At 35.0% G+C, this 25,656-nt stretch overlaps 1 protein-coding gene across 4 annotated transcripts in view; it reads right to left on the bottom strand.

Moving 5' to 3' along the window:
• Window positions 1-14,057: 14,057 nt before the first annotated feature.
• The window catches only part of GRIK2 (glutamate ionotropic receptor kainate type subunit 2), a 357,572-nt gene continuing 345,973 nt past the window's right edge, over window positions 14,058-25,656 (bottom strand). For 3 of the 4 annotated variants that reach the window (XM_064412796.1, XM_064412799.1, XM_064412800.1), the window contains 2 exons: window positions 25,476-25,653; window positions 18,985-19,135 (listed from right to left, as the gene is read on the bottom strand). In XM_064412796.1, coding sequence (XP_064268866.1) covers window positions 19,122-19,135; window positions 25,476-25,653 — 192 coding nt within the window. In that variant the 3' untranslated portion in view covers window positions 18,985-19,121. Of the gene's footprint in view, window positions 19,136-25,475; window positions 25,654-25,656 lie in introns of all 4 variants that reach the window. The other variant, XM_064412797.1, reaches the window with a different exon arrangement.

Genomic DNA, 25,656 nt, shown 5'->3' with positions numbered 1-25,656 from the left:
AGTGCAATATGAAGGTAGGCTCCTTCAGCTTCTTTAGCCCCATCCCTTTTTTACTCTGCTGAAGAGCTAAAGAGAAGAAGTCTAAAAAAATCAATATTAATCATTCAAATTAAACAGGAAGAATGAGGAATGATGATATAACCTTGTTTCTCTGTACTGACAAATTCAGCACTTATATTATCTCTTGGGAATGTAAAATAGTTTGCCTTTACCAAAGTATTGAAAGCACCGAAGTCAGCTCTTTACCAGGTAGGTGAAATCCTTGTGCTTTGAACAGTAGAAATACTCAGAATGATAGCACAGGCTATGGACTTTGCAACATTGTAGCAATTATTCATTAGCATACTCATATTCAGGCAAAACCATGTGAATTCTATATATCTAGGACAATTCAAATCCATAAAACTCTCAACTGGGGTTCAATTCCTGTCCTAACTACTCTTCTAAAGCAATTGAAGGATTTGAACAATTTTCTACATTTTCTTTACCATATTGTATGCATTTTTCTTACTGGTCCTTTTTTCTCATTTTCCTGTTCATCTATATTGATTATAAAGACAAGGGAACAGAATCATACTCACCTCTTACTATATTTACTACTAGATGACATACATAATCTCTGTGCCTAAGAAATTTATCCCTAAACACTTAAATTTTCTCTCTATTACTCACAGTCATTCAATTTCACCCATCATTTCCTGCATACTTCCAAAATTTGTTCTGCTGAAATTCAGTCTCCTTAGGTCTCACTTCAGTACTAGATATAAACTAAAAGAGATTGCATTACAACATTCATGTTTACCTTTTCTCCTTATACTGTGGAGCAGTAGTGTACTCATATTTACAGAACCCCTGATATTTATTTCTTCACAATGTATGTCACAGCATATATCATTAGATATAAGCTTATATTTCTAAAAAAATATTGTGTCAAAATTATATATTAGGTTTATAAATTACCAATTCTTTCTTCCAGCATTAACACAAATTAACATCCTACAATGACTTGAATGTGAAAAATTTGTAGACATTCTTAAAATTCTCTACCAGTCTAAATTTCAACATTAAAATTTCAACTTTTCTTCATTTATCTTTCAAGGATTTTCCAGACCATCCGAAATTATGGTCACAAATAGATGAAATAGAAAAGATAATTTACTTTCATCTGCAAGATGAAGTTTATTTCAGTTATTTTGAGGAGTTCTGTAAAATTTCTATAATAAAGGGAGACCTTTATTTTAAGTCTTTCTATAAGTAAAGGGATACATATATAAATAGGTTTCCCTTTCCCCTTGTCTCCTAGATCTCATTTCTATTTCTCCTCTAACCAGAGAGCAGACACAGATGAGAAGTAAGGTCGCAGACTGTCCACAGATGAGGATCCTCCCACCTGTACCACCTGAAGGCTCACAGAGCTCCTACAGCCCTAGGAGTAACAGGATTTAATTTCTTTGTAACAGGATTGCCTCAGTTATCCTTGTGACAGAAGAACTAGAATTATTGCAGAAACAGAGCCCCTCTCTGGCTAGCTGATACCTCAGGAAGACAGTGGCTTTGGGAGGGATACACTCCATAGCGGGACAGGTTGTGAGACCATCAACAGAAACAAAGTAGGAGAATCTATAGCACTTGGCAGTGATTTTTGCTATAGGACAGCATGGTCAGCCACACAGGTAAAGTAAAAAACAGAAAATCTAGGAAATCCATTTAGAGACCACCTTTAACTCTGATGCATTTCATATACAAAACCAAAAAATCCTAAACAGCAATTCAAAAAGCACCCTCACCAATCCATGAAAATATTTCTGTTGTATTGTATGCCCTTACTAGGAGCAGCTGAAACTGTCTTTCTATACTATTTCTACAGCTATATAACCAATAGACAGAGTTATTCTGTGTCTTGTTCCTCTTAAAGCAAGAGTTAAAATATATCCTTTATGTTTGTCTTCCTCTGCTGCCTCATTGACGGTTACAGACGGAAAAGTGCAACTGTTCCAATTGGATCATTGGACCCAATGCTTGACCCCCAGAGAGAAAATGTGCAGCTCTAAAGAACCAAATGTTCTTGTTCACTCTTTGCTGCAGATAAAAACAGTTTGCACTGTTTGCTGCAACACATCAAATGCTCAAATATTAACAAATATGCTCAAATATTAATGATATTAATATTATTAAATGTTTTAGTTATCTTGCCTCATTTATACTATGAACAAGTGCATGGCAAGTCAGAACAGTTAGTAGGTTAGAGCTGGAGACCCTTACATACAGTGAAGCTACAGAAGCCAAATCAGGAAAAGGGGAGTGAGTGGGGGTGTGTGTGTGTGATGGCTCAGCTGCTGTCAACAATCTGCAAACATCAGAACATGTTATTCATCCTCACAGAGGATACATCTTAAAACAGTCCAAATTACTGCACTTGTGTTAAATACCATTCAGACAGTTTGTCTGCTTTTGTTTTCTCACCTTTTCTTTATTTCAAAGTGAGGGGGAACTAGAGCAAAGAGGATATCACATTGTGTGTCCCATTTGTCATTTAAGACATTGCAGCTTTAAGTCCATAATCAATAAGGCTGAAGTTTTACCGTTTCATGAGTCCAGTGGACTGTGTATGTCATATAAAGTCACTGACTGGTTCATGGTACCAAGCAAAAAAACATTCCAAGATGCCAACTGTCTTGTGGCACCCTCCAGCCTATTTTTTGTGTGTATGTATGTCTGTCTGCTTTCTTCAGAATATCCAAGAGTGACAATTAGCTGTGCCATTTCTTCTCTTACTTTTCAGATGACCTGGAAATTTTTTAGCAAATGTTCTTCACAGAAGGGATCATTTAAACAGTACCTACACAAACAAAGTCACAAGAGGCAGGTTGTGCTATTTTGTGGTAGTTTTCTCAGCTTGCCTCTGTTAACAGTGAAAGATAATAACATGTTTTTGTGCAGCTACCTAAAAGGCTGTTCCCTAGGTTATGGTAATTGTTTCATTGAAGTCCACAAAAGGCATGATTGAATGTAAATGGAATAATTAGAAAATACAAATACCTGTGGTCTAAGCACATGCATTTATATGCCTCACACAAAGGTAAATAAAACTTTTCAGCAAACACGTGTCTTGCTCTGACTGTTTAATTATTCTTCCAATGATTCTTTTATATACACTGGAATACACACTGGAATACTGAGATAGAAACAATCTAGCAAGTTTTGTCACATCTTCCTTTTCTAAAGCTCTTGTGACAATCATAGGCAAGGAAAATGGAGGGGGAGGATGTAGTAAGGGAAAATGTCATGTCTGTTAACTAGTCTTTAAAATACCTAGCAAAGGGTTGGTTCTGTAAACAACATAAATGTTTAATCCAAAAACTCTTTATATCATTGTTGCCAATTTCATTTTCAATTTACAGCTTCACTAGCATAGTTTATATTTAGGTTTGCTGCAGTGTTGACAGGATTTTCAGAGCCTATAGGACATCTTTAAAGCTCTAATAATCTCAGACACTCAACAAAGCTTGTATTCTCGCTTATTTCCCTGTTAAAATGCTTGTAGATTGATTCAGTGCTGTAACTGTGATTTTTATATCTGACTCTGTAAACTCAGCTCCTCAGGCTCTTCTATCATAAAAGGTATTCCTTTGTCAGGGACTCTCCCCCCACTCCCCAGCCTTTTTATGAACATCAGCTAAGAAATTTCAAATAGAATAAAAGATTGGCAAAGTTGAGCCATATTTTCTCTTGCATCTACATAAAGAAATATTTAGGATAGTAAAATGGGTGTTTGGCTCCATCTTTAAGTATGAACACAACTTATTTGTTCCATATTTATTTAGCTTCTGTTAAGATACATTTATCAGGGAGATGATTATGGTGATACTGTCACTTTGCTGTCTTGGACAAATAAGAGACTAAATCACTTAGGAAAGGAGCACAATTTATTCTACCCTTACATTCCTCAAAAATGCAAAGAGAATGAGTGAATGGAGGAACACATGACTTCTGTGTCCTGGTTAGAGTAGAAAAACCTCTTTGTATAAAGAGTGAGATAATTCTCACCAGTCTGGAAGGAAGACTAGATTATGGCCAGTCATCCATGTGTTCATGGCATACATCCACTTCTATGCAGTGTTTATTCTGGAAGATTAAAAATCAACAACATAAGGTAAATTTGTGTTTCTTTTTTTTTTTCTATATTCTTATATATTTGGGAGTTAAATTTCCTACTGTTAAAAAAATTATTTTCTTCACTGAAATTTTGCCAGTTATCATCTCACTGCATCACGATGCAGCATCATTCCCATAAAAGATATCTGTTCTGCAGCTTCAGTAGCACAATTTCATTAGCCTGTTCCTGTCTCGTTGGAATCTTCACAGAAGAAAACTGTCTTCTCAGCACAAGCATTATAAACAAAATTATCAACCCCTTTTTTTAAAAGGAATATGCTAGAAATATTTCAGAGAGCTAAAAATGTCAATGACAAGGTAAACCTTGAATGATTTATACTTACAAGAATAATGCAAAGTATCGCCTTCATAATACTGCATTGATTATGTTGTTAAATGCTAAAAACAAAAGCAAAAGTGTTTGATCTTAAGAGTCATCCTTATTATTTTCCACAGTTCAAACAACAGATGATTAAAAATGGGGTTGAGATATTTGAATAAATAACACATTGAAAACAACCTTCTTAATCTTTACCATTTTGTATTTGGGGAATGAATGTTTAGAATAAGTTTTTAAGTGCTGTTCATATCATTCAAGTCAGAGCTTAAATGCTTTCAGCATGTTTTCCTGCAGTAATTCTCTCACAAAGAACAGTGTTAGCCACTGCAATCCAGGTTAAACCAGAGCTCCCCATGTTGCAATCCTGTGTCCAACATCAGCTTCCTCTGCTGTTTGAGGTCATCACTTCAGTATACATCTAAAAGGTTCTTCAGGACCACTGATTAGGAGAATCACATATTCAGCATCTGAAGGTCTTATAAGAAAATCTGTAATACCTATTCCTACCTTGCTGAGCAAAATTAAAATGTAAAGCTACACCTAATGCATAAGTAAGACTTCTCTAAAAATACCAGATGTAGTTCAGTGCTTTGATTGCCCCACAATAAAATTGGCAGAGTTTTAGAGTAAGTACAAAAATAACATGAAGCCAGCCTTATTCACTAATGAGCCTTTGATCATGTAATAACCCCTCCTGCAGGAAATCCCTTGATGGCATGTTTTCTCACTTATTACCTTCCCCAGACAATACTTACACAGAATTGAGCTAACAGAAGACAAAGACAGATTATTAGACACTGATTCTAGTTTTCATTTTCTGTCTCCCTCCCTGCACAGCAGCTACACAAATCTCTCTTCACAGTCCAAAATAAATGTTCCGTGAATGTAATGTTCTTCACAGTAGAGGAAGCACAAGCAGCCCAGGCTAAAGAGGAAAAGCTAAAAATGACACAATAGAGCTTGCAAATAGACATCAATACAGACAGCCTGATACACCGTAGAGAATTATACAGTCCTCCCATGCTAAACAACTTTCTTAAAGAAAACCAAAGAAAAACAAATGAACAAACAACCAACAAGAACAAAAAAGATAGAAAGCAAAGGAAAAGAAAAAAGAAGTTATAAAATAAAACCATAATAAAATAAGAAAGATGAAAAGAGGACTTGTGGAGAGGGACTCAAGGTTGGTTTCCATTCTATGGTGAAAATTGGTGTAAGCTGGGTCAACATCAGGAATTTTGAAGTGTAAAAGTACATGGTTGATCATACCATCAGGAAGATTTGGGTGGAGTGAACACAATTTTGGTCAGCGTCTGACATACTTGTAACATAAGCAGAATTGCTTTATCTAATAATGTGTTTTGCTGAGATTTATCCTTATTATTAGTGGTTTCATTATTTCTGCACACAGAAACTGAACTACATTAACAGAGTAACACTCCCACTTTCTCATAAAGACAGCTGCAAAATGATTTTTGCTTTATGTTTCTGTTGCAAAAGTTGTGACTATTTTGACTCTTTTTTTTTCCCAGAAATGAGATAATGTTATTTCTTTCTGTCTGGAAAATGAAATAATATTATGTGTTTTAGTATTGTTATGCATTAGTTCAGATATAGCTTCTGAAAAGCTAAGGATATCCGTTTTAGCATCCAGAACTAATCTTCAAGCTGGGAGAATAACAGTAGACAAAACAATTTAAACCCAAGAGAGAAAACTGGTCTGTACTGAAGAAAAATAAATAATGCTACATTTCTGTCCCAGAGAGTGTCTGAATATCAGAATCTGAAGATACCAAAAATGAATGGATATGGAATAAAAGCAAGCTTTCGACAACTCATAGTCCTCTCCTAAAATGATAAAGTAAGAAAACTAAATATCAGGATAAAAGAGAGATAAAATCACAACAAAAAGTAAAGCAAGATCTGAAAAAAATGTACTGAAAAAGTTCAACACACTTTTCTGGCACTTTACATTCTTCTTTATTGTCTCAATGACTGTTCTTTATCTGTACTTGTAGGTAACCACATTTCACTATGCAAAATATGAATTAAGTGCTGATAAATAAACACTGCCTTGGAAAATAGCATTACATTTGAGATGGTTCAGAGAAGGAAAATTGTGATTCAAAACATTCCAAAGTAGTGATGCTTTTCTGTCTCAACATCAAGTATGATGGTTTTCTCTATTCTATGCAGCAGTCTTCTCAGTTCACTTGCAGTACTACAGCTGCAAATAAGTCAGAGGGAGAGCTGAGTCCTCACACTGAACAGAGCTGGAAACTAGGCCTTGGTTGGCTTGAACACCATCCAGCAGTGAAAGTGTGCAGAGCAATTCTGGGTCCTTGCTAGAAGAGATGCTGCGTGTCACACCTGCTGCAGAACCCCCCTTCCCAAAAAAACCAGCTGAAACCCATGAGAGGGTTGGCAGCAACCAAGCTGAACAGGCACCTCAGCCTGTAACGACAAGGCCAGGCCTCCTGTTACTGAAATTTTCCTAGAACAGAAAGCCCAGCATTGCTTTCCAATTCCTTTCAAGTACTGAAATATGCTCTTGAACTATTTCTCTCTCAGCCTGGGGAAAAGCATAATTCTTATGTAAAGGAACACTAGATGGCTATAAGTGCCTGCAGTTAGTTTAGTAAAGGTTCTTCTTATCATAAGGTCAAAATACATAAATAAATAAATAATGATGGCTGAAAGAAGTTAAAAGACTAGAAAACAGGGGGAGAAAAGAAAGAAAAGAATCTATCCTTTTGGCAGCAGCCTGGATTTATGCTGCGTTTGAATGGTCACGAGACTGAAGACAGGGACCTTCATCTAATTTTAGGCAACTGTCTTTTCATTCTGTCATTTATGCCATTCTGTAAACTGGAAAGCAATATTCTTTCCTTATGAGGATGTAAATATTAATGTTTATTAGGAAATCAAACACCATAATAAAGATCCCTACTGGAAATATATACTAAATAGATTTATTACAAGTGAAGTTAAACAAAGAATTTTCTTTACAGCCATTGAGGAACACAAAGAAAATATCTGCATCTCCAACAGATGGGGATATAAATATATAAGTAAATTTAACTACAAGCTGTTTTAACAGTCGCCAGGATGAAAAAAAAAAAAGGACATTGGATACATCTATGAGAAATTTTTAAAACACCCTTAATTTTAAGCAATTATTTCAGAATTATAACAAAAATTATCTATAATTTAGTTATCTGAAAATCTTTAAAGAAACTGACACACTGCTAAGATTTCATAATTAAGCTAGCAGACAAAAATGGAGTCAATTGTAACTATGAATCATCTAGATTATTGAAAAGAAATTTAGAGCATTAAATTATGAAATCTCTTATCAGTCATTTGCTGGTTATCTGTCAGATTTAAAGAGAGCCTGATACAAGTTTAGAAATAGGATTCAAGATTACTAATGAGAAGCGAAAAAAAAAAGTTTCTCTCAAGAATAGGCAATCTTATCTACTTTTTATACATGGAATTTTAAAGGATGTCTTAATGCTAACTCTTCAATGGATTAATTAATGTTTTCATTTTCATGCCATATTTAAAATTTTAAGATTCATTGCCTAATGTGTTTCAAAATAAGTTACTCAGGCTGCATTTTCTTATTCTATTAATTTCCACAAAGCCATTTGTCACCTTAAAAAGACACAGCAAAATTGTAACATTGATGCAACTAAAAGGCCAAGAAATTAAGCTTCATGTATCATTCAGTATGTCAATATATAGAGTTCATGAAAAAACCACCATATCTCATACAAGTAAGTCTTGAGGAACACTGGCAAGTGTGGGCTAATATATATCAATTCCCATATTTTACCAGTCCAAAATATTCTGCAAAAGTTCCTATTATTTTTATTTGTGCTGGACAGTGTAAGTGGCATAATTATAGCATATTCCCCTTCATAATGAGTTGCTGTGAAAATGACTGATAAGGGACAACATCCGTATTAAAAACTAATTTATACCATCAATGGGGTAAAAATCACTGGGCTCAGGATCAATTATCTAGTTCTCATAGACACTTCCTGAAAAGTGAGATAAATAAACTTGGAAAGATTCAAAGTTCTGCCAAATTTAGAACATTCAAGCAAAACAAACATTCACACTGTTTGCTTTTTAGTGTCAAAGATGTCAATATTAATTATAATGCATTAAGAGCTTAACAGCCAACAACAAACAGATGAAAAGTCAGGTCATTCAATTCTACTCTTGAACAAGACTGCGTGTAGTTCATGTAGTGTATATTAAGCCATAGGTAATGTTGCAAAGGCCGTACATCATTTTATCTTCCATTTAAAATATAATGGCTCCTTGCAGTGTTTTTGTCAAAGTCACAGATTAAGAAAAGCTATTTGACTTATAAAACTGGTTTTCAGCAACTTCCAAAGTTATCTGGTAGGTCTATAGTCTAAGAGTGTTGACAAGCTGAAGTCCTAGAATTTCCATAATCATATCTCACTAATTTTGTTCCATAATTAGAAGAAGACATATTGTTGATGTGGAGCATGGTGGAACTTAGTCTTGTTAAGATTATGCTAGTAGTATAGATTTTTTCATTATAGATAGTCCAAACACATTAAGAGTTGAAGAACTTGCTTCCTGGAAGTGGATCCTTAACTCAAGTTAATGTGACTTCATCACATAAACATCTTGAACCACAACATCTTGGAGGCAAGACGGAAACCAATCTGAGAAACAATATTTTTGCTTCTTTTCCTGTAACATAATATTTGCATTTTGAAAGAATTCTATTTTTTCTTTTTCTTCTCGCTTTACATAAACACATAGGTTAAAACCAAAGCAAATCAACCAAACAAATCCAGTTACTGGGACTAAAACTAAAAGATAGATAGAATTCAATGACATTACAAAAAAAATGTAGTTGTTACCATAAAACTCAGTCTGCTAATACAACCTCTCACAGGTTCACAAGTAGAATCTGAGTTCGTCCACAGTTTTGTAGAAACTAAAAATATCTCTAGCTTCATAGGCATATTTCTGGAATATAATTTTAGATTAGTTATTACTATAATGTGAACCTATGTAAAAATGGAATAACGAAAAATTAAAAGAAAGTAACTCTAGCAATTGGAATACCTATCGCATGGAAAGAAAGCTTTGAAACGAAATGTGGACAACTGGCAGTATCAGTAACCTGGCTATAATTATGTTCCTTTGATTTTAAGGGCCATATTTTGTCTCCCTCAGACTAGATCCTAGCCAAAGATCATCTGTCTGGTAGAACTCTGTACTGAACTTAAAATATATAAAGAGAAGCAAGAGTCCAGAGCAAGTAATTAGTGGCACATTTAGGTTAAGGATAAAAGATAAATTGACAAAGCATGAAAAACTTAACCAAACAGAGGTAAATATTTGGCTGTACTGCAGACATGCTTCTTGGACACTTTTTTCTGAATCTGAAGGACTGATTCAGACAGTGGTAGTTATATCATCTTCTGGAAATTTGAGAGCAATACATGTGCTTCTGCAGTTACCAACTTGAGATGAGTCTGTGATTTAAAATCCTGTTATCTGAAAACTTACTAAGTCCTATTATAGTATTCTGGTTTAGAAATAACTCTTGAGTTTTTTCATAAACCTTGAACACAAATAGGTTTTGCTTTTTAGAGCTTGTTTCTTTCTTTCTTTTTTGTTTGTTTCTTTTTTTCCTCGTTAGGCAACTTTGCTTCAAAACTTTCAGAGAGAAAGATGAAAACACATCAGTTAATAAGGAATGCTGAAAACATCTCTTCATTTTGAAGCAACTGAACTGTCTGATAGGTTTCAAAACAGAAAAACAAACACTGCTTTCAGTCACCTTTCTGCTCACTCTAAATAGTGAATGCTGTTCATCACATATGCAGAGATCATACTTTTTACAGCTAATCAGACCACTCACTAAAAATTGAAGTCCAGTTGGAGAGCTAGTCATGGTTCTCTTGCCAATGCTCAGAAATATTCAGAAAAAAAGAATAATATTCAGAAAATAGCAATAAATCTGTAAAAAACCCTTATTTTTTATTATATTCTAAACAGAGGGGTTTTTTTTAATATTATTGAGTAAGAGTTACAGGAGAATGAAGATGAAGCTATACAGCAAATGAAGATTAAAGGACATTTTTAGCCTGATGTATAGTACAAAATTTTTCTTGCATATTGCAAATTATGTGTTCAGACAGCTGGAAGAAGCTTCATGTTCCCAAAGTCTTCAAGTCCTCATGGGGACTTGAAGAAGCATGGTAACTGCTGAAGAGACAACAAACCGAAGGACAATCAGCCCAGGCGATTTCTAGAGAGGTTTGATGAAAATTTCCTGACAGCAGTGTGGAGGAACCAAGAGAGGCTTTGTCTGCTCAATCTCAAAAACATGGAAGAATCAGTGTGAGGGACAGTATTGGCTGCAAGTGATCAATTTCAGGATTATGAGGGAAGAGGATCAAGACAAAATGTTGGATCATAATCCTGGATTTTGTGAAAACAGAATTTGGTCTTTGGCATTCCAAGATCTGCTTGTAAGAATCCCAAGAAAGACAGTCTTGGAGTGCAGTCATGGAATGTAATCATGGAATGGAGTCACAGTTCTACAAATGCCAAAACCCACCTGGACTGAGTCCAGCAAGCAATCCAATCCTTCCTTGTAAAAGGAAACAAGATGGGTTTCTACAGATATATAAGAGAAAAGAAGACTAGGGAAATCATGGGATGGTTGTAGGAGGTGGGGGTGGAGAACTGCTGACAAAGGACATGCAGAAGGCCAATTACTCAATATCTTCTTCAATTTGGGTCTTTATGGGTAAGCCCTCAGAAAATTGTGGTTTCTGAGACCTGTGGGAAAGTCTGGAGAAAAGAAGACTTATACTTGGTGGAAAAGGAACGTGTTAGGGAACATTTAAACAAAACGGACATATATAAGTTAATGAGACTTGATGAGATGCACTTGCAAAATATGGGGGAGCTCACTGATGTCATTGTGAGGTCATTCTTGAAAATCTTTGAAAGCTTATGTTGCCTGGCAGAGATGCCTGAGGTTTAGAAGAAAGCAAATGTCACTCCTCTCTTCATAAAGGGCAATGAGGAGGATGTAGAAAACTACAGGTTTGTCAGCCTCATCTCCCTCTCTGTGAAGATGATGGAGAAAATAATTCTGGAAATTTTTTCCAAGTATTGAGGTCAAGAAAGTGCCTTTATATTAGCCAGCATGTATCTGCAATGGGGGATATAATTTTTGGCAACATAATAGCCTTCTATAATGAGAAGACAAACTTCATGGAAGAGGGAAGAACAGTGAATTTTATTTATTTTTACTTTATCAAGGTTCTCAGCATAATTCCCCTATAACAGCCTCACAGACAGACTTAATGATATATGAACTAGATCTGTGATAGGTAAATCGCTTACCTATGAGTTAAAAGGATTTTAACCAGTGCCAGCAAGTCCAGTCACAGGCCAGTAACTAGAGATGTATCCAAAGGATCTCATATTGTTTAATAATTTCATTATGTGCATTATAGAATAGTGTGCAAGTCTGAAGATTGCATGAAGGAGGAGTTTCATAAAGTAGAAATTTGTGCTGGCATTCAGAAGGACTTCAACAGGCTGGATAGATGGGCCAACAGGAAGGACATGAAGCTGAAGAAAAGGAAATGACAAGTCCTGCACCTGGGGAAGAATAAGTCCACCTATTCTTGGCTGGTAGCAAACCAAGTAGAAAACAGTTTTGCAGAGAAGGGCATGGGGGTTCTTGTGAACAGCAAACTGAACTTGAGCCAGTAGTGTGTCCTTTCAGCTAAGAAAAGCGGCTCAGCCTTGATTGCATTAGGAAAAGCACTGCCAACAGGTCAGGAATCTTTCCCCTTCTGGTGAAACACATCTAGAGTGCTGGTTCCAGTTCTGGTCTCCCCAGTATGAGAGACAAAGACTTAATAGAATATGGTCTCTATTTAATGGCCACAAAGATGATTAAGGGATTGAGCGTCTGTCATATGGGGACAGGCTGAGACACCTGGGACCACCCAGATGGAGGAGAAAGCTTAGCAGAAACTGATGGGGGAAATGGAACTAGACTCCCAGTGGCAGCCAGTGAAGGGATAATAGGCTTTGAATACAAGCCAGAACGCAACATATTACCTTTAAATATGAGCAAAATAGTATTCTTCACTGTAAGCATAATTTTACACTGGAAACAGGGGAGCTAGGGAGTCTCAATCCCTGGACAAACTTCTCTAGTTTTCTCTTTTTTGTACAGGGGCATTGTACTCAAGAGTGTCCAGAAAGCCCTTTCACCTGAAGAAGGCCTTAGACTCAGCAATTCAAAACCTCAGTGTTTCTGTGACATGATTCTTTTATGACAAGGCCACAGGCCAGTTGTACTTATGCCAAATTAGCATTTTTAGGATAGAAGTTAATGCATAAACTTGCTTAGCAGGTGTGCATATCAGCAATTTTTGTTGATGTACCTGAGCCCAAATGGCTCAGCCAGTTAGTGTGGTTCAGTATAAAGAGAATTATAATGGTTACCATTGTGTTAGGCTGCTTTTCATTCCCTGGGCTTAACAGGCAGGAGTCTACTTGTGGGAAAATGTCATAAGACAATCTTTGACATAAATCCATCTTAAGTTGAACTTGTACCTTCAAAACCAAATCACTACAGATTTGGTCTGTGATGGTCAGTGTTGCCCAAGGAACACTAACTACAGATCCTTTACCAATTTTCAATGTTTTCATGCAATTTTTTTCAGGTAAGTTTAGTGTAACATATCCTATTTCCACCAAGCAAATCTCCTACAGTCATGGAAAAAAGGAAACTCTCAAGATTTTGTCATTTTTTTTTTTAACTTAGGAGTAGATTTTGTAAGTATCCGGAAAAACAATACAATGTGTGGTCAGGAAGGAAAGGCATTATTTTGGCTCTGAGAATTCATGAAAGACAGATCCATGTAAAATTGCGAGTATACACTTCAACATTCAGAAGAGCTAAGTTCAATGATACAGAATGTCACTCCTTGAAGAAAAAGGTAAAAGTGAAAGCTGATATGTTTGTCCTCAAGACCATATGTGTTGTTTCCTTTAATTTATATTTCATTTTCTTGAATTCCCAGTTTTCCATCACAGTAGTTATAGAAAGATAGCATTCTTGAATAGAAGCAAAAGGAAGTATTTCTTCAATTTTGTTTAGAACTATATTTTGTAGAATATTTCTAAATATATCCATAAAATTATTAGCAAAATAGGATCGCTATAGATTTCAGCAATGAAAGGCTTGTTGACTAAGTGGGTTGAAACAACGAAGGAAGGAAAGGTTCCTGGTGTCCAGCTTAACCAATCTCTTAATTATATCTTTTCCAAACTTTGCCCAATCAAAATTCTCATTCCAAAGAGAACTTTGTATCATCCAATATATCTGTGTTAACCTACTTATTTAAAAAAAAAAAATCTAATGTAGCTGATTAAATATTTAAGCCATTATAGAAGGTATGAGAACATGACATTCTATTCCTATACCCAGACCATCTAGGGAAAATTCCAGTAAGATGAGTCAGTGTGATAGCCCCTTTGGGTTGGTTTTATTATTTTTATTTTTTGATTACTCTATTGCTGCAGTGATTAGGATTTCAGGCAATGAGCTAAAGCAATATATTACTAGACTGGCAGTCAATCAGATCACTATCACTTCAAACATAATTTAAGAAGATCTACATTGTTTTATTATTTATATAGCTCCATAGTTCATGGTGCTACATAGAACAAATCAAAGACAGATTCCCTGCCCCCTAAGAGCTTACAGTCTAGGCAAGTACAAGAACAACAGGAGAAGATAACACAGGCAGGGGACAGAGAGGGGTAGTAAATGAAAATAAAGACAATTAGATTACAGTCACATGAAATGCTAATGTTTTTATCTTAGTGAATACAAACTGGGGAGATGAGGTGTTTGAGTAACTTTATTTTTAATTAGAACTATTTTTAAAGGAAGGCCAGAAGAAAAGGGCTTTGACAATAAATTTCACACTTTCAGACGTGCTTGTAGGAAGGCAGAGAGGCAAAACTGGAAGAGAACAGGACACTAGCATGTTTGAGGTTGGAAAGCAATGATCTTCTAAGCAGGAGAAGCCAACCTCAGCCACCCTTTGTTTTCCAATACATCCTTGAAATTCTGAGAGAAACACGATCGCTTCTGTACACCTAGTTCTGCCTTAAATATTATATCTGTACATATTTGGGGCTGTATTGGATAAAACCTTGATTCCTCTTAAGTAGGAGTTCTCGCACTTGTTTCAAAGGAGTATTTCAGTTATCATGTTTTGTGTTTGTTGATGTATTTGGAGACTAAGTGAAGTTGTGTCTGAAGTTCTTCCCATTTTTCTAATATCCTTAACATCAATAAAATAATAAACCATTATTTTATAGCATAATGTTTTACATCTTAGTATGATGTTACCTCTGCTCATTATTCCTTTTCCCTGAAAATATTTTGATTTTGTAGAATATTAGGGCATTTCTCCTATTGAGGCTTTGGATTTTGGCACAATATGTTTTCTTCCCTGATAAAGTATTTTTTTCAATTCTGAAATATTAACAAGTTAGTGTAGTAGGACTAAACTGTTATTTTGGGGGTTGTGAACATTCTATGGATGAAATCAGGAAAGATTAATGAACAGAGCCTCAAGTAATAACAAAATGAAAGAAAAGGTTATTTCGAATCTATACTGAATTCTTCAACTCAAAATTGAGACAGAAATTTCAGAAAGAAATATCATATATAAAATCTCCCAGATACTCCTTGTATGTGTCTGTACTTCTATTTGTATAAAAGGAGAATACCATTAAAAAGGCCTGCTGATGTCTATAATTGGACAAATCCTCATCTACTGTAAAGCACCAGAGATCGCCTGATTTCATCCAACCATTTGGCTCATTATTTTCACTACCAGTCCTCCACAAATTACATTTATCAACAACATAAAAGGGGTTTTGTCCTTTTTTTCTAGTTATCTATTGCTATACAACCATGCTGAGGCAACCTGAAGATATAAATAGAGTGTCTTTTGTGTCTTAAAGATGTCTATTTTCATTGAAACAAACATGGGGAAAAAAGTTCTGTTTAATTTTCTCCAATTATCATCCAACAGGCAGTGCCATTTCACTGAGCTATAACTGCTTTAAAACTCTTCTCTAGTGTGACATTTAAGGTCAGTCAGAGAAGCACCCATCATCCTATCCTGAGAAATCAGCAGACTAATTAAGCTGTTTTATGAGACCAGATAAAGCAGTTATATATGGATTCTGAATCTTCGTGGGCCAGATCCTCTCTTGATTTTTGCTGGCAAGATCCATCAGTTTTAATGACAGTAGAGAAATTTATACAGCATGAAAATTTTTGAATTTTGGAATAAGCCTTTCAGAAGCCTTTCTAAATAATGAATTTTTCTACAGAATTCAGGATTCTTTTTTTTTTTTATTACAGCAGCAGCAGCAGTAAAATGAAAATGAAGCTTTTGAAGAAATGTGAAGAAATTTAAAGGAATTGAGCCTTTTCAAGTATAAAACTATCAGTAGTATTTTCTACTCTTTTGGGGGTCAGGTCTTTATTAGTCAATTTTCTGTAAATGTCTTAATACAGAAATAATTACTATTGCAAAACAAAGTAACAACATGAGTTAGCGTATGACTGTTGAAAAAAAAACCATTGTACTACTGTGAATCTGTGGAACCATGCATTTCTAGTCTTGATCGTTAATAAAAATCTCCAGTTACTTTGCATATTTCCCTCAATAATGGAAGGCTGAAATTCTGACCAAAATTTTAATTAAGCTATACTACTTCAGTGATAGAAGTTTTGTTCCTTGGGAAGCTTTGACTCAATAAAATATTTGGGACATATTCTGCATTCACTGTTACTTTAGCTCACAAAAAGCTTAATGATAATTAGTCTTGAGCATTAAGGTGAGAATGAAATCCTGCTTATTTCAACATCCTCAACGGAGAAAAGAAGAATGTGTTTGAATATAATACAGCATTTTATTACATGATTTTACAAATTTTATTGTAAATCATCAATCAAATGCAATAGCCAATTTTTTCCATTTCAAGCCATCATAATTAGGAGTTTTCATTGTGTTATGACAGTTACTCTTTTCCCCTCTGTGTTGCAAAGATTTAACTTAAATATAAATTATGTATGCTTACTCATTTCCAGAAAAATTGCTTAAAGTGTTTTTATTTTCTTTATACTTCAGACAAAGATAACCTGTTCTTTGTTATCACATGAATGGGGATGAAACTCACAAATATAAGAGAATTTGCTTTCTCAGTCCCTGCTCACAATGGAAATGGCCAGCTCAATCTCTATGAAGATTTATGATAACTGGGTAGTAGACACAAACCTCCCATTTACCCCCAAATTTCATGATATAATTTCTACAGTTTGGATTATATATCTTATATTTCTGTGCCATCATCTTTACTCACCGATGACTTATTATCTATGACTACTTCAATGATTTGGGGGGGGTATTTTAATGTTTTGGGGAGTTAAAGTCAAATTTTTTTCCATGTAAAGACCATCTAAATAATCTTTTTTGGTTGACATAACATTTCTACATAGTCCATACTATACATTTCTTGTTGAGATACAAATAAATTTACAGTAGACAGAGGTGCAAGATTCAGCATCTTTAGGGCAGTATTTAAAAATGTTATGTCCAGGAACTCACCATAGTCAGGACATATAAGTTAGCTTTGAAGCAGCTAAGAGCCAAATCCTGCAATTATCAAAATGTGATGTAATGGCTTCTGTCAGAAATCCCAGCAAATTCTCTCATCACAAATTTAGTGGCAAGAATCATCAGGATAGGGCACTAAGCTGAAGCTAAGTACCAGTACTGACACAAAGTACTGCACATATGTTGCTCAAATCACGCAGCAAAACCAAACCAACTAAAACTGACATAAATTTAATGCTTTCTTTTTTTTCTTTTTTTTTTTTTTTTTAATTTTGTGCATTGGATTCAAACAGCAAACTGAGTGCATATTAACTTCTATCACAATGTGGTCAAGAGGTCTGTGTCTTTTACCATTTACACACAATTGTTTATGACAACATGTTATCGGCTTAGTGGAAACCAGGGGTGTAGCATGGTAAGCAGAGGTGGTAGTGCACCTATTTTTTTTATATTATATAACTTGAAAATATGTCTCTTCTAAGATTCCTTTTTCATGATAAAAATAGTTTTCACCAAACGTTGGTGGTGCGCACGCACTACCACTCATGCTTGGCATCACACCCCTGACGGAAACACATGTTCTTATTTTGTTGATAAAAAGTATTACAAAAATTTCCATACAAAAACTATTTTCATAGAAATCTTGCATTTCCACAAATAAACCTGAACATTTTTTTTTTTGGAAAAAAAAAAAACTGCTCAAGAATATTGTTCATTTAGTACTGTGACTGTATTGAAAAATGCAGTCCTCCTTTGAGTTCTTGACATTCACTTCTTTTAGGTGACCCATCCCTCTTCCAACATTAGCGAGAATCGCACAGGCTCCATTGAATTCAATTAGTAGCAGGAACAAGTGTTTCAAAACCCATTCAGGCTAAAATGCAAGCCCTCTATGTGTGAAATGCACTGCTTCCCACCCCCTCCCTCTTTTCACAATTATAGAAAAGAAATTCAATTGCTTATATCTAAAGTTTGTAAGATACATTCCTTTGTACTAAGGAATTCCTCTAAAAATTGGGTCAAAATTCTGGAAATATTTTTGTTGGTTTTTTAGATCAAAGTTCCAACCCAGCTAATTTTTTTTTTTTTTTGTAATTATTATTTATTTATTTAGTTCAGTGTCACAAACAATTAAAAAAAAAAGCAGGTGAGCATCCTCATATTTATTCTTCTATTCATGGGATTCATGTTTCTTCACTTTTAACATTTCTTCCATCCAGGAAGATCCATCTCCTTGTCCAGTTGGTAGTTTCAGTCTACCAGCAGTTACCAACTTTTCTGGGCTGGGAAGTTCAGAAGAACATATGGTTTCTTGTTCCACTACAGTTCTGAGACTTTACTTTTACTAGACTCCGTCTGTGGTTTGTATCATCTTGGGCATTTATTCTCCCTTTTCTGGCAACTGTTGAACTTCAAAAGGAACCTGTAACTTCTCACTGAGACTGCATTTGAAACCAGCCACAAAACTCACATGGAACATTCATTCATTCAGAATGGTGAAAACCCATGACAAACAGTGTAACCCTGCATAACTTGGTTGATCCATGATGCTTGTGATTCGAGTCTGGCCATTGCAACTGCTGAGATCACAGAGTCTCTAGTTCATAGACACAGCGGCATGAGGTAACTCATTTTATTTTGCACTTGTTGCATATTTCCACAGGAAACATTCTCGCAAGGTTGTTTGGAAAAAAGACGACAGTTTGTGCTTGGGTTATTTGGCTTCCCAGCTCTATGCCATGGTTTCTTTGCCTGGCAACCTTCTGTCGTTAAATGTGTGCATGTTGATAACTTCTTCTGTTTTCACAATAACAGGGGCCTGTGGCTTGTGTTTTAATCGACGCTGACACTTCAGAGACATCCTTAGCTCTTCTACCATGGCACTACAGAAGGACCTCTACAGAAGGAAATAAAGGAACAAGAAAAAGAAAGAGCTGTAAGAAATTACTAACTTCAATGTCTAGAAACAGATTCACTGTACTGGCACACACTTGTCATTCTTTGCTTTGTCCCAATCTCAAACAAAGCTCAAAACTAATTGCTGGCCTTATTATATGCATCACTGTATATGCATATTACTATTTAATAATAATTAAAATTACTTATCAAACCATGATGACTCAGTGTAAAAATCACCTTGCCTGTACAATTGTTTTTCTGGCAGGTACTATGTCTGGATGCATATGTTACATAAAACTACTTCAAGCAGATTTTCTGTCAACATGTTAGCTTTAGAGTACAGTATCTGAATGTTACATATCTGTTAGGCATTAAGCAGAATCTCCTCAGCCATATTTCAAAATAATAATTGCATTTCTATGGGATAAAGTGAGAGATCTTCCACAAAAAATGAAGTTTTAGTATAGGAATTTTACCTGAATTCATCTTTAAACACTGTTAAAATCTAGATCTATTACTGAAAACTGATATTTACTCCATAATTTATATCATCTCTATATAAACACTTTTACCACTATTGATTATCATTTATGGAGTATGTGTTTAAAAAAAAAACAACACAACAGCGATTCAGTTTCATTGATCTTAATGAAAAGTGTATTATTTAAAAAATTTATTAACATGTTTACATCAAATACACAAAGCTCTTTTTCCAATTTGCAGTGCAAGCAATTTTAAAAGTAAAATAAAATCTCTCTATTCCCTCAGTCTGTCTGACTGAATTTTCAACTGCTAATGGTGTGTTGAGCAATTAACCTCCTTCAGTGTGAGAATTGGAGTATCAAATGACATATGGTAGTAAGAAAAAAACTTCTCACTTTTGGGCTCTGCATCATAGTTTAACTTATGCATTTTCCAGGTAATGGAGAAATATACTAACTAAATAATCCCAGAATCTGAGAAGTTAAAACAAGCCTCTGACAATTGCTCTCAGCCAAAGCAAATTTGAGGTGTGGTCTAACCCTTTCCATTTTTCTCTCTTAACAACTAATCTCCAGGCCAGGGACATGATCAGGAAAAAAAGGCAGATGAACAAATGAAAAACAAACAACCTGTTGAACAAGAACCAAAAAGCCAAACCACCTAGAATTACTCTAACTATCTCATGACCATTTTTTGATTTTGTTTGATTAGTGGTAGTCAATATATAATTGTCTCATTTGGCTTTCAAATAAAAACCGTGCTTTATTTCTGAACTGTTATATCTTCATTATTCATACAAACCTGAAGCTTGGTGATTAGATCCAGACAATATTTAAACATCTCACCCTACCTAGTTCACTGAGAACCTAGATTGAAGCTGCATTCATGAAATCTGCACTCAGCTTCCAACCTCCTGGGCTGAAAACAGGAAGGCACTCAGCTTTTCCCATTAAATTTTACAGCTTTGTCATTTGGCGATAGTAGAAATTCTGTGAAACACATTGGCGCTTGGCTTAGTTGTGGATCCTATTAGAATTCACATTCCAGTTCTCCATGCATGGTTATCAATCCAATAGGTATGCTCTGAAAGGAACCTAACAAGCCAAGTTCCTTAAAAAGTGTGGCAACTGCTAAAGAAGAATATGTGGCAGATACCCTTTTCTTCAGTGCAGCAAGCATTCAGCTGGAGAATTAGGGCTGAACATGAGTCACATTTAAGAATGTCGATATAATAACATCTTCTGCCAGAGAGATTTAAGCTTGTGTCTCAGTAAACAGCTATGAATAACCTACAGGCATTAGACCATTCCAAGGTAAAGTCATTTGCAGTTGCTGCTTACTGATCCTGTTCCACTTGGCATGGTAGCAGTTAACAGAGGCATAGAGAGAGAAAGAGAGACAGGGGAAACTTGAGCTGTTCTGTAGATTAGGTGTGAGACCACACAGCAGCAGAGGAAAGGCTTCAGTAGTAGCTCCTGTTTCACTGAGAACTTTACATAAAGTTATTATTTACATAAAACTATTCACTGAGAATAATTTTACATAAAATTCCATTTTGTGCAGAAGAGTGCAAATATGAGTTATCTTAATTAGGAATTAGAACTGAGCATGAATCCAACAAAGCCTGAACAAATGCCCTCTTCCTTAACCCTTTGCATGAATAAGGAAATGGGCAGGTAGAAAGTGAAGGAAACTATAATCTTGCTCTGGGTGTGATACACTTCCTTTGAAGCATTTCTTTCTCCTGCTGGGTTTGAAATAAAGGAATAATTCCTACTCAACTTACAGCAGAAATGATTTTACCACCTACAACTAAGAAAAGTTTAAGCTGTGAATCCAAAGGGAAGGTATATTTCTCTGGTTCAGAGTAAAGTACGTGTACTTCAGAGGCTAAAGTTTGGCATTTCTGGCTGAAGTGAGCTCTGCAATATGCCCTGGGTTGACATCCAAGACAGCTTTTTTTTTTTTGTGTGAATGAGGTGGCTAAAATTGCTGATTGAATGGTCTCAATTTAATATGTCAGATCTTAATGCATAAGGTATTTTTGCTGATCGTTGTGTAGAAAGTAGAAAACTGTACCTCCTTGTCCTGATATACTTTGAAAGAAAATATTCAATTCCCTTAGACTTTCCCTTTTTTCTAATAAAGTGCTGTTGCTTAAGATCAAAACTGCCATTATGATTCTGAAATTGAAATTAACCCTGAAATATTTTAAAAGGGCAAGACTTAATTTAGTATTCCCTAATAGCTTACAGGCTAAATTGCTAAGGTTTGAAGATCTTGGCATTTCCACTATGTGAGGAACCTAGCACATAGCTCAGGAATTTCATAGAGAATACATTAAGAAGTAAATGGTGCAACTCAGCGCTACACCACTGGTAGCCATGATATGGCTCACATCTCTGGAATTAAAGACCTAGCTAAAACATTCTGAGGAACAAAATCCCTCTAAATTTTACAATGATGCATTAGCTCTTAAAACTTTAAAGATTGTGTTCTTTTCTTTTTTTGGCCAAAGCATCTAAGAAGAGTGCCAAATTAGAACAAATCATTTTCAAATAGAATAAATCCACCAAAACCTTTGCAAAAATCTGCAAAGGGTATTAATTTTTAAGTAATATCAGCAGGAAATGGATTACAACCAACATCCAAGAGGTGAGAAGATACATGTCAACATTCTGAAATTCTCTGAAAATGATATCTCAGTAAACTTGACAACGCATTTTATCTGATAATTTTACGTGGATATGAAAACTTATTCAAAGGGAAATGTTTTAATGACTGACAGTCTTAATAAAGCAGATACCATAACTTTGAGAAGGTTATTTTATATATTCTTCCATTTTATGTTTTCAAATTATTTTTTTATATTTTTTATGTGATCTAGTATGCACATATGGGAATAAAAGTATTGGTTCTGATTAAGACTATTGTTACATATCTTCTGTTTGTTTGTTTGCTGGTTTCAAATTTCACTCACTGAAATAATAATGTATTTTAAAAATATAATTTTAAGGTTATGTAAGAGTTTATGATTCAGACCTTTTTTCTTTGGGTTCTCTACCTGAGAAATATAAGGAAGAGTTTTCACACATATTAATAAAGTAATATTCAATAAATTTTAGAAAATATTTATGGTTTACTTTTTTAATTGAAATTAAAAAAAATTGTCTAATTTCAATGCTGCTCTCTGTAGTCTTTATTTTCTATACAGCTAAACTTTGTTTTCTTTCAATGTTAGGATACAATTTTTTGAATAATAAGACATGAAAACTAGAATTTCTTTTTTTTTTTGTAACAGAAGACATTTTCAGATGTGATTTTAGAAAAGATAATCCAATGTCTTGATCCTTTCTATTCAATTGCTAAAGGAAAACAGCATAATGTTTACAGAACTGAAAGGCTACATTTCAAAACTGTTGTCCGTCATGGAATTGAGCACTTTAGTACATATTACAAGACTCTCCACTTGATTCAAAGAAAATAACCTCTTGCTCCCAACTTACCTTCTACACTGCAGGCATGTTACAAGAACATCAGTTACTATCGATTTTTCACTAACCCTTACAAAATCTTAAGTTGTCTTCTTAAATGCTACCAGAAAGTAAATGCTGCCTCCAAGCCATCTTAGATATAATCAAATGCTAGAAGAATTTAAGGACATCATACAGCTCTCTAAAACATAGTACACATAAGTGTTTCTGGTTTGTTGCAGCATATCATGATAAAACATTACAAAAAATTGTACAAAAGATCATTTTAATCAGAACTGTAGTTCTAAACCTTCAAACACAAAACAATTCTGAAAAAAGTTCATCTCCTTAAGATGAATAAAGAAGTAGCTGACACCTCTGACAGTCTTTGCCACAACTGACATCTCACAAGTCATGGAAAATCAAGATGAGAATTTTGAAAAATGTTACCACTGCTTACAAGCTGGTTAGGCAGCTTATGCATGGCTTTACTGCATGAGAAAAAAAATGTGGTTCTGCACACGTGTATTAATAAGAAAGGTAGATAATACTTACACTGCTTTCATTATTTCGCTTTATGGGAATTCAGAAAGGTAATTAGAAATCATAATAGCATTTGTCAGACACATAATTATGAGACTATCACCATAGATTTTTATTTTAACAGCGTAAAAAGAGCAACAGGAGGAGAGAACAGCATGCTTGCACCACTCTAAACGTTCTGATTTAAGTGATTAATAGTCAGTGTGCTTTAAATTTTAAAAAATCTCTAATTGCTGGTTTATATTTTTCCCTTCTTTGATGGAGATAATATAAAGATCACTGTCAGCATTCAATAGGAGGATCTAAGATTTACTGAGAATTTCATTACTTCCATTTTTTTCTATCAGACATTACTTGAAAATTTGTTTAATTATCTTAAAGCAGTAACAGCAGTAATCCTGTATTGTCTTGTTGTGTTATGGGTAATTGTTCTACCATCTAGGAGGACACAGCAATCAAACTGCTTTTTGTCTTGAAGTTAGCTGAGAATGAATGCACAGTCCTACCCTGACTCTCCTCCCTAACCACTTTCTGATTCCTATGCCTCTCCTTCGGGGATTTTAAATACGTGTGTGGAAAACCTGTCAATCATAAACCTTCTAGACAGAAAAACAAATTCTATCAAAATGTTGGCTTAGGATCACAAAGAGATGAACAAATAAAGAGAAAATACCCTCAGAAAAAGTGAAATCATATATCACAGTAATTGGAGTACAAGCATTTTGAAGTGTAGTTGTAATGATCCAATTTTTAGGTTGTTTAGTTATATATCTATTCTTAAACATGACAGTAGATTGAAAGTTGCATATGTGCATACTAAACATTTCTATATATGTATATAATTACATTACAAATATTTTGCCAGTGACTTTTCTGATGCAGTACAGTTTAAATTCATAGCAAGTATAATGCACAAGGTCACTCCGGACTAAATTCACACCAATTACCTGAACACATCACCAGTATATTCTCAATTTTTGATTAAGCAATTATTTGGCATTTTGGTAGAAATAGAACAAGCAAACATTTTAGGAAGTTATTTAAAGACCAAAATATATTATAGACCAAAACATATGTTGCTTATATGAAACAGAAATTTCATTGCCCACTCAAATGAAGACAATAATATCAAGCAAAGTGAAAATTTGAATTCCACAGATAAAGCTTTGTGTTCACCGTAGTATCTACAAAATCACCACCAGCAGAGTAGTTCCAGACAGCTTGATGAAGCGTGAGGTGCTTTACCCTGTAAGTGAATGCTGGTTGTTTCAAGGACTTTTTAGTAGCTATTTGACAGAGAAGATCAACAAAAGTCTGATGGGACTGACCCTTCCTATAACAAAACAACACTGAAACAATTTTCTGCAGGCTGAGTTTCTTTCTTGCTGAGTTTTAGAGTTATGAGATGAACTTAGATGACATACAGGACCTCACTGCAGGCCACTTCTTGTGTTTATTGTAAGTGTCTCCCAGTGGGACAATAAAACTCCAGCTTGCCTTAAATAAATTATCAACTGGTGTCAAAAAAAACCCATATAAAAGAAACAAACAAACAAAAAACTACCAAAGAACAATTCCGCCACTCTCAAATTCTAAAATTTATTTCCTAACGAAACAAAATGCACTCTGGTGGATGACAGAGACTTCCAGAAAAGAAACACTGAGTTCATTTAAAGTCTTCTGAAACTATTTTCCTTGTTTCCAGCCTGACAACTACCCTTCTTCCTGTGGTTGATGGGGAGCTTCTATTAGTGCAGAAAGCTTTTTTAAAGTGGTTTTTTTGGCTCTGCCAGCAGCCTTTCTGGCCATCGCACTGACCATGATGTTTTTCTGACTCACCTGTGGACCTAGGCTGGGGCAGAAGGGATTGCACTTGTGTGGTTCCACTCTTTCCTCTCAGAGAAATCCCAGAGGATGTCATAGGGCAATTGCTCATCAGCCCCGAGGGCTCTCTCTCATGCAGGATTCCACAAGGTTTCATCCTGTCATCTCTCCTTTCAACATGTATATGAGGCCACTG

Source organism: Passer domesticus, chromosome 3 (assembly GCF_036417665.1).
Source record: "Passer domesticus isolate bPasDom1 chromosome 3, bPasDom1.hap1, whole genome shotgun sequence".
In the NCBI taxonomy this organism is placed as follows: Eukaryota; Metazoa; Chordata; class Aves; order Passeriformes; family Passeridae; genus Passer; species Passer domesticus.
This window is presented reverse-complemented; position numbering and strand designations above follow the sequence as displayed.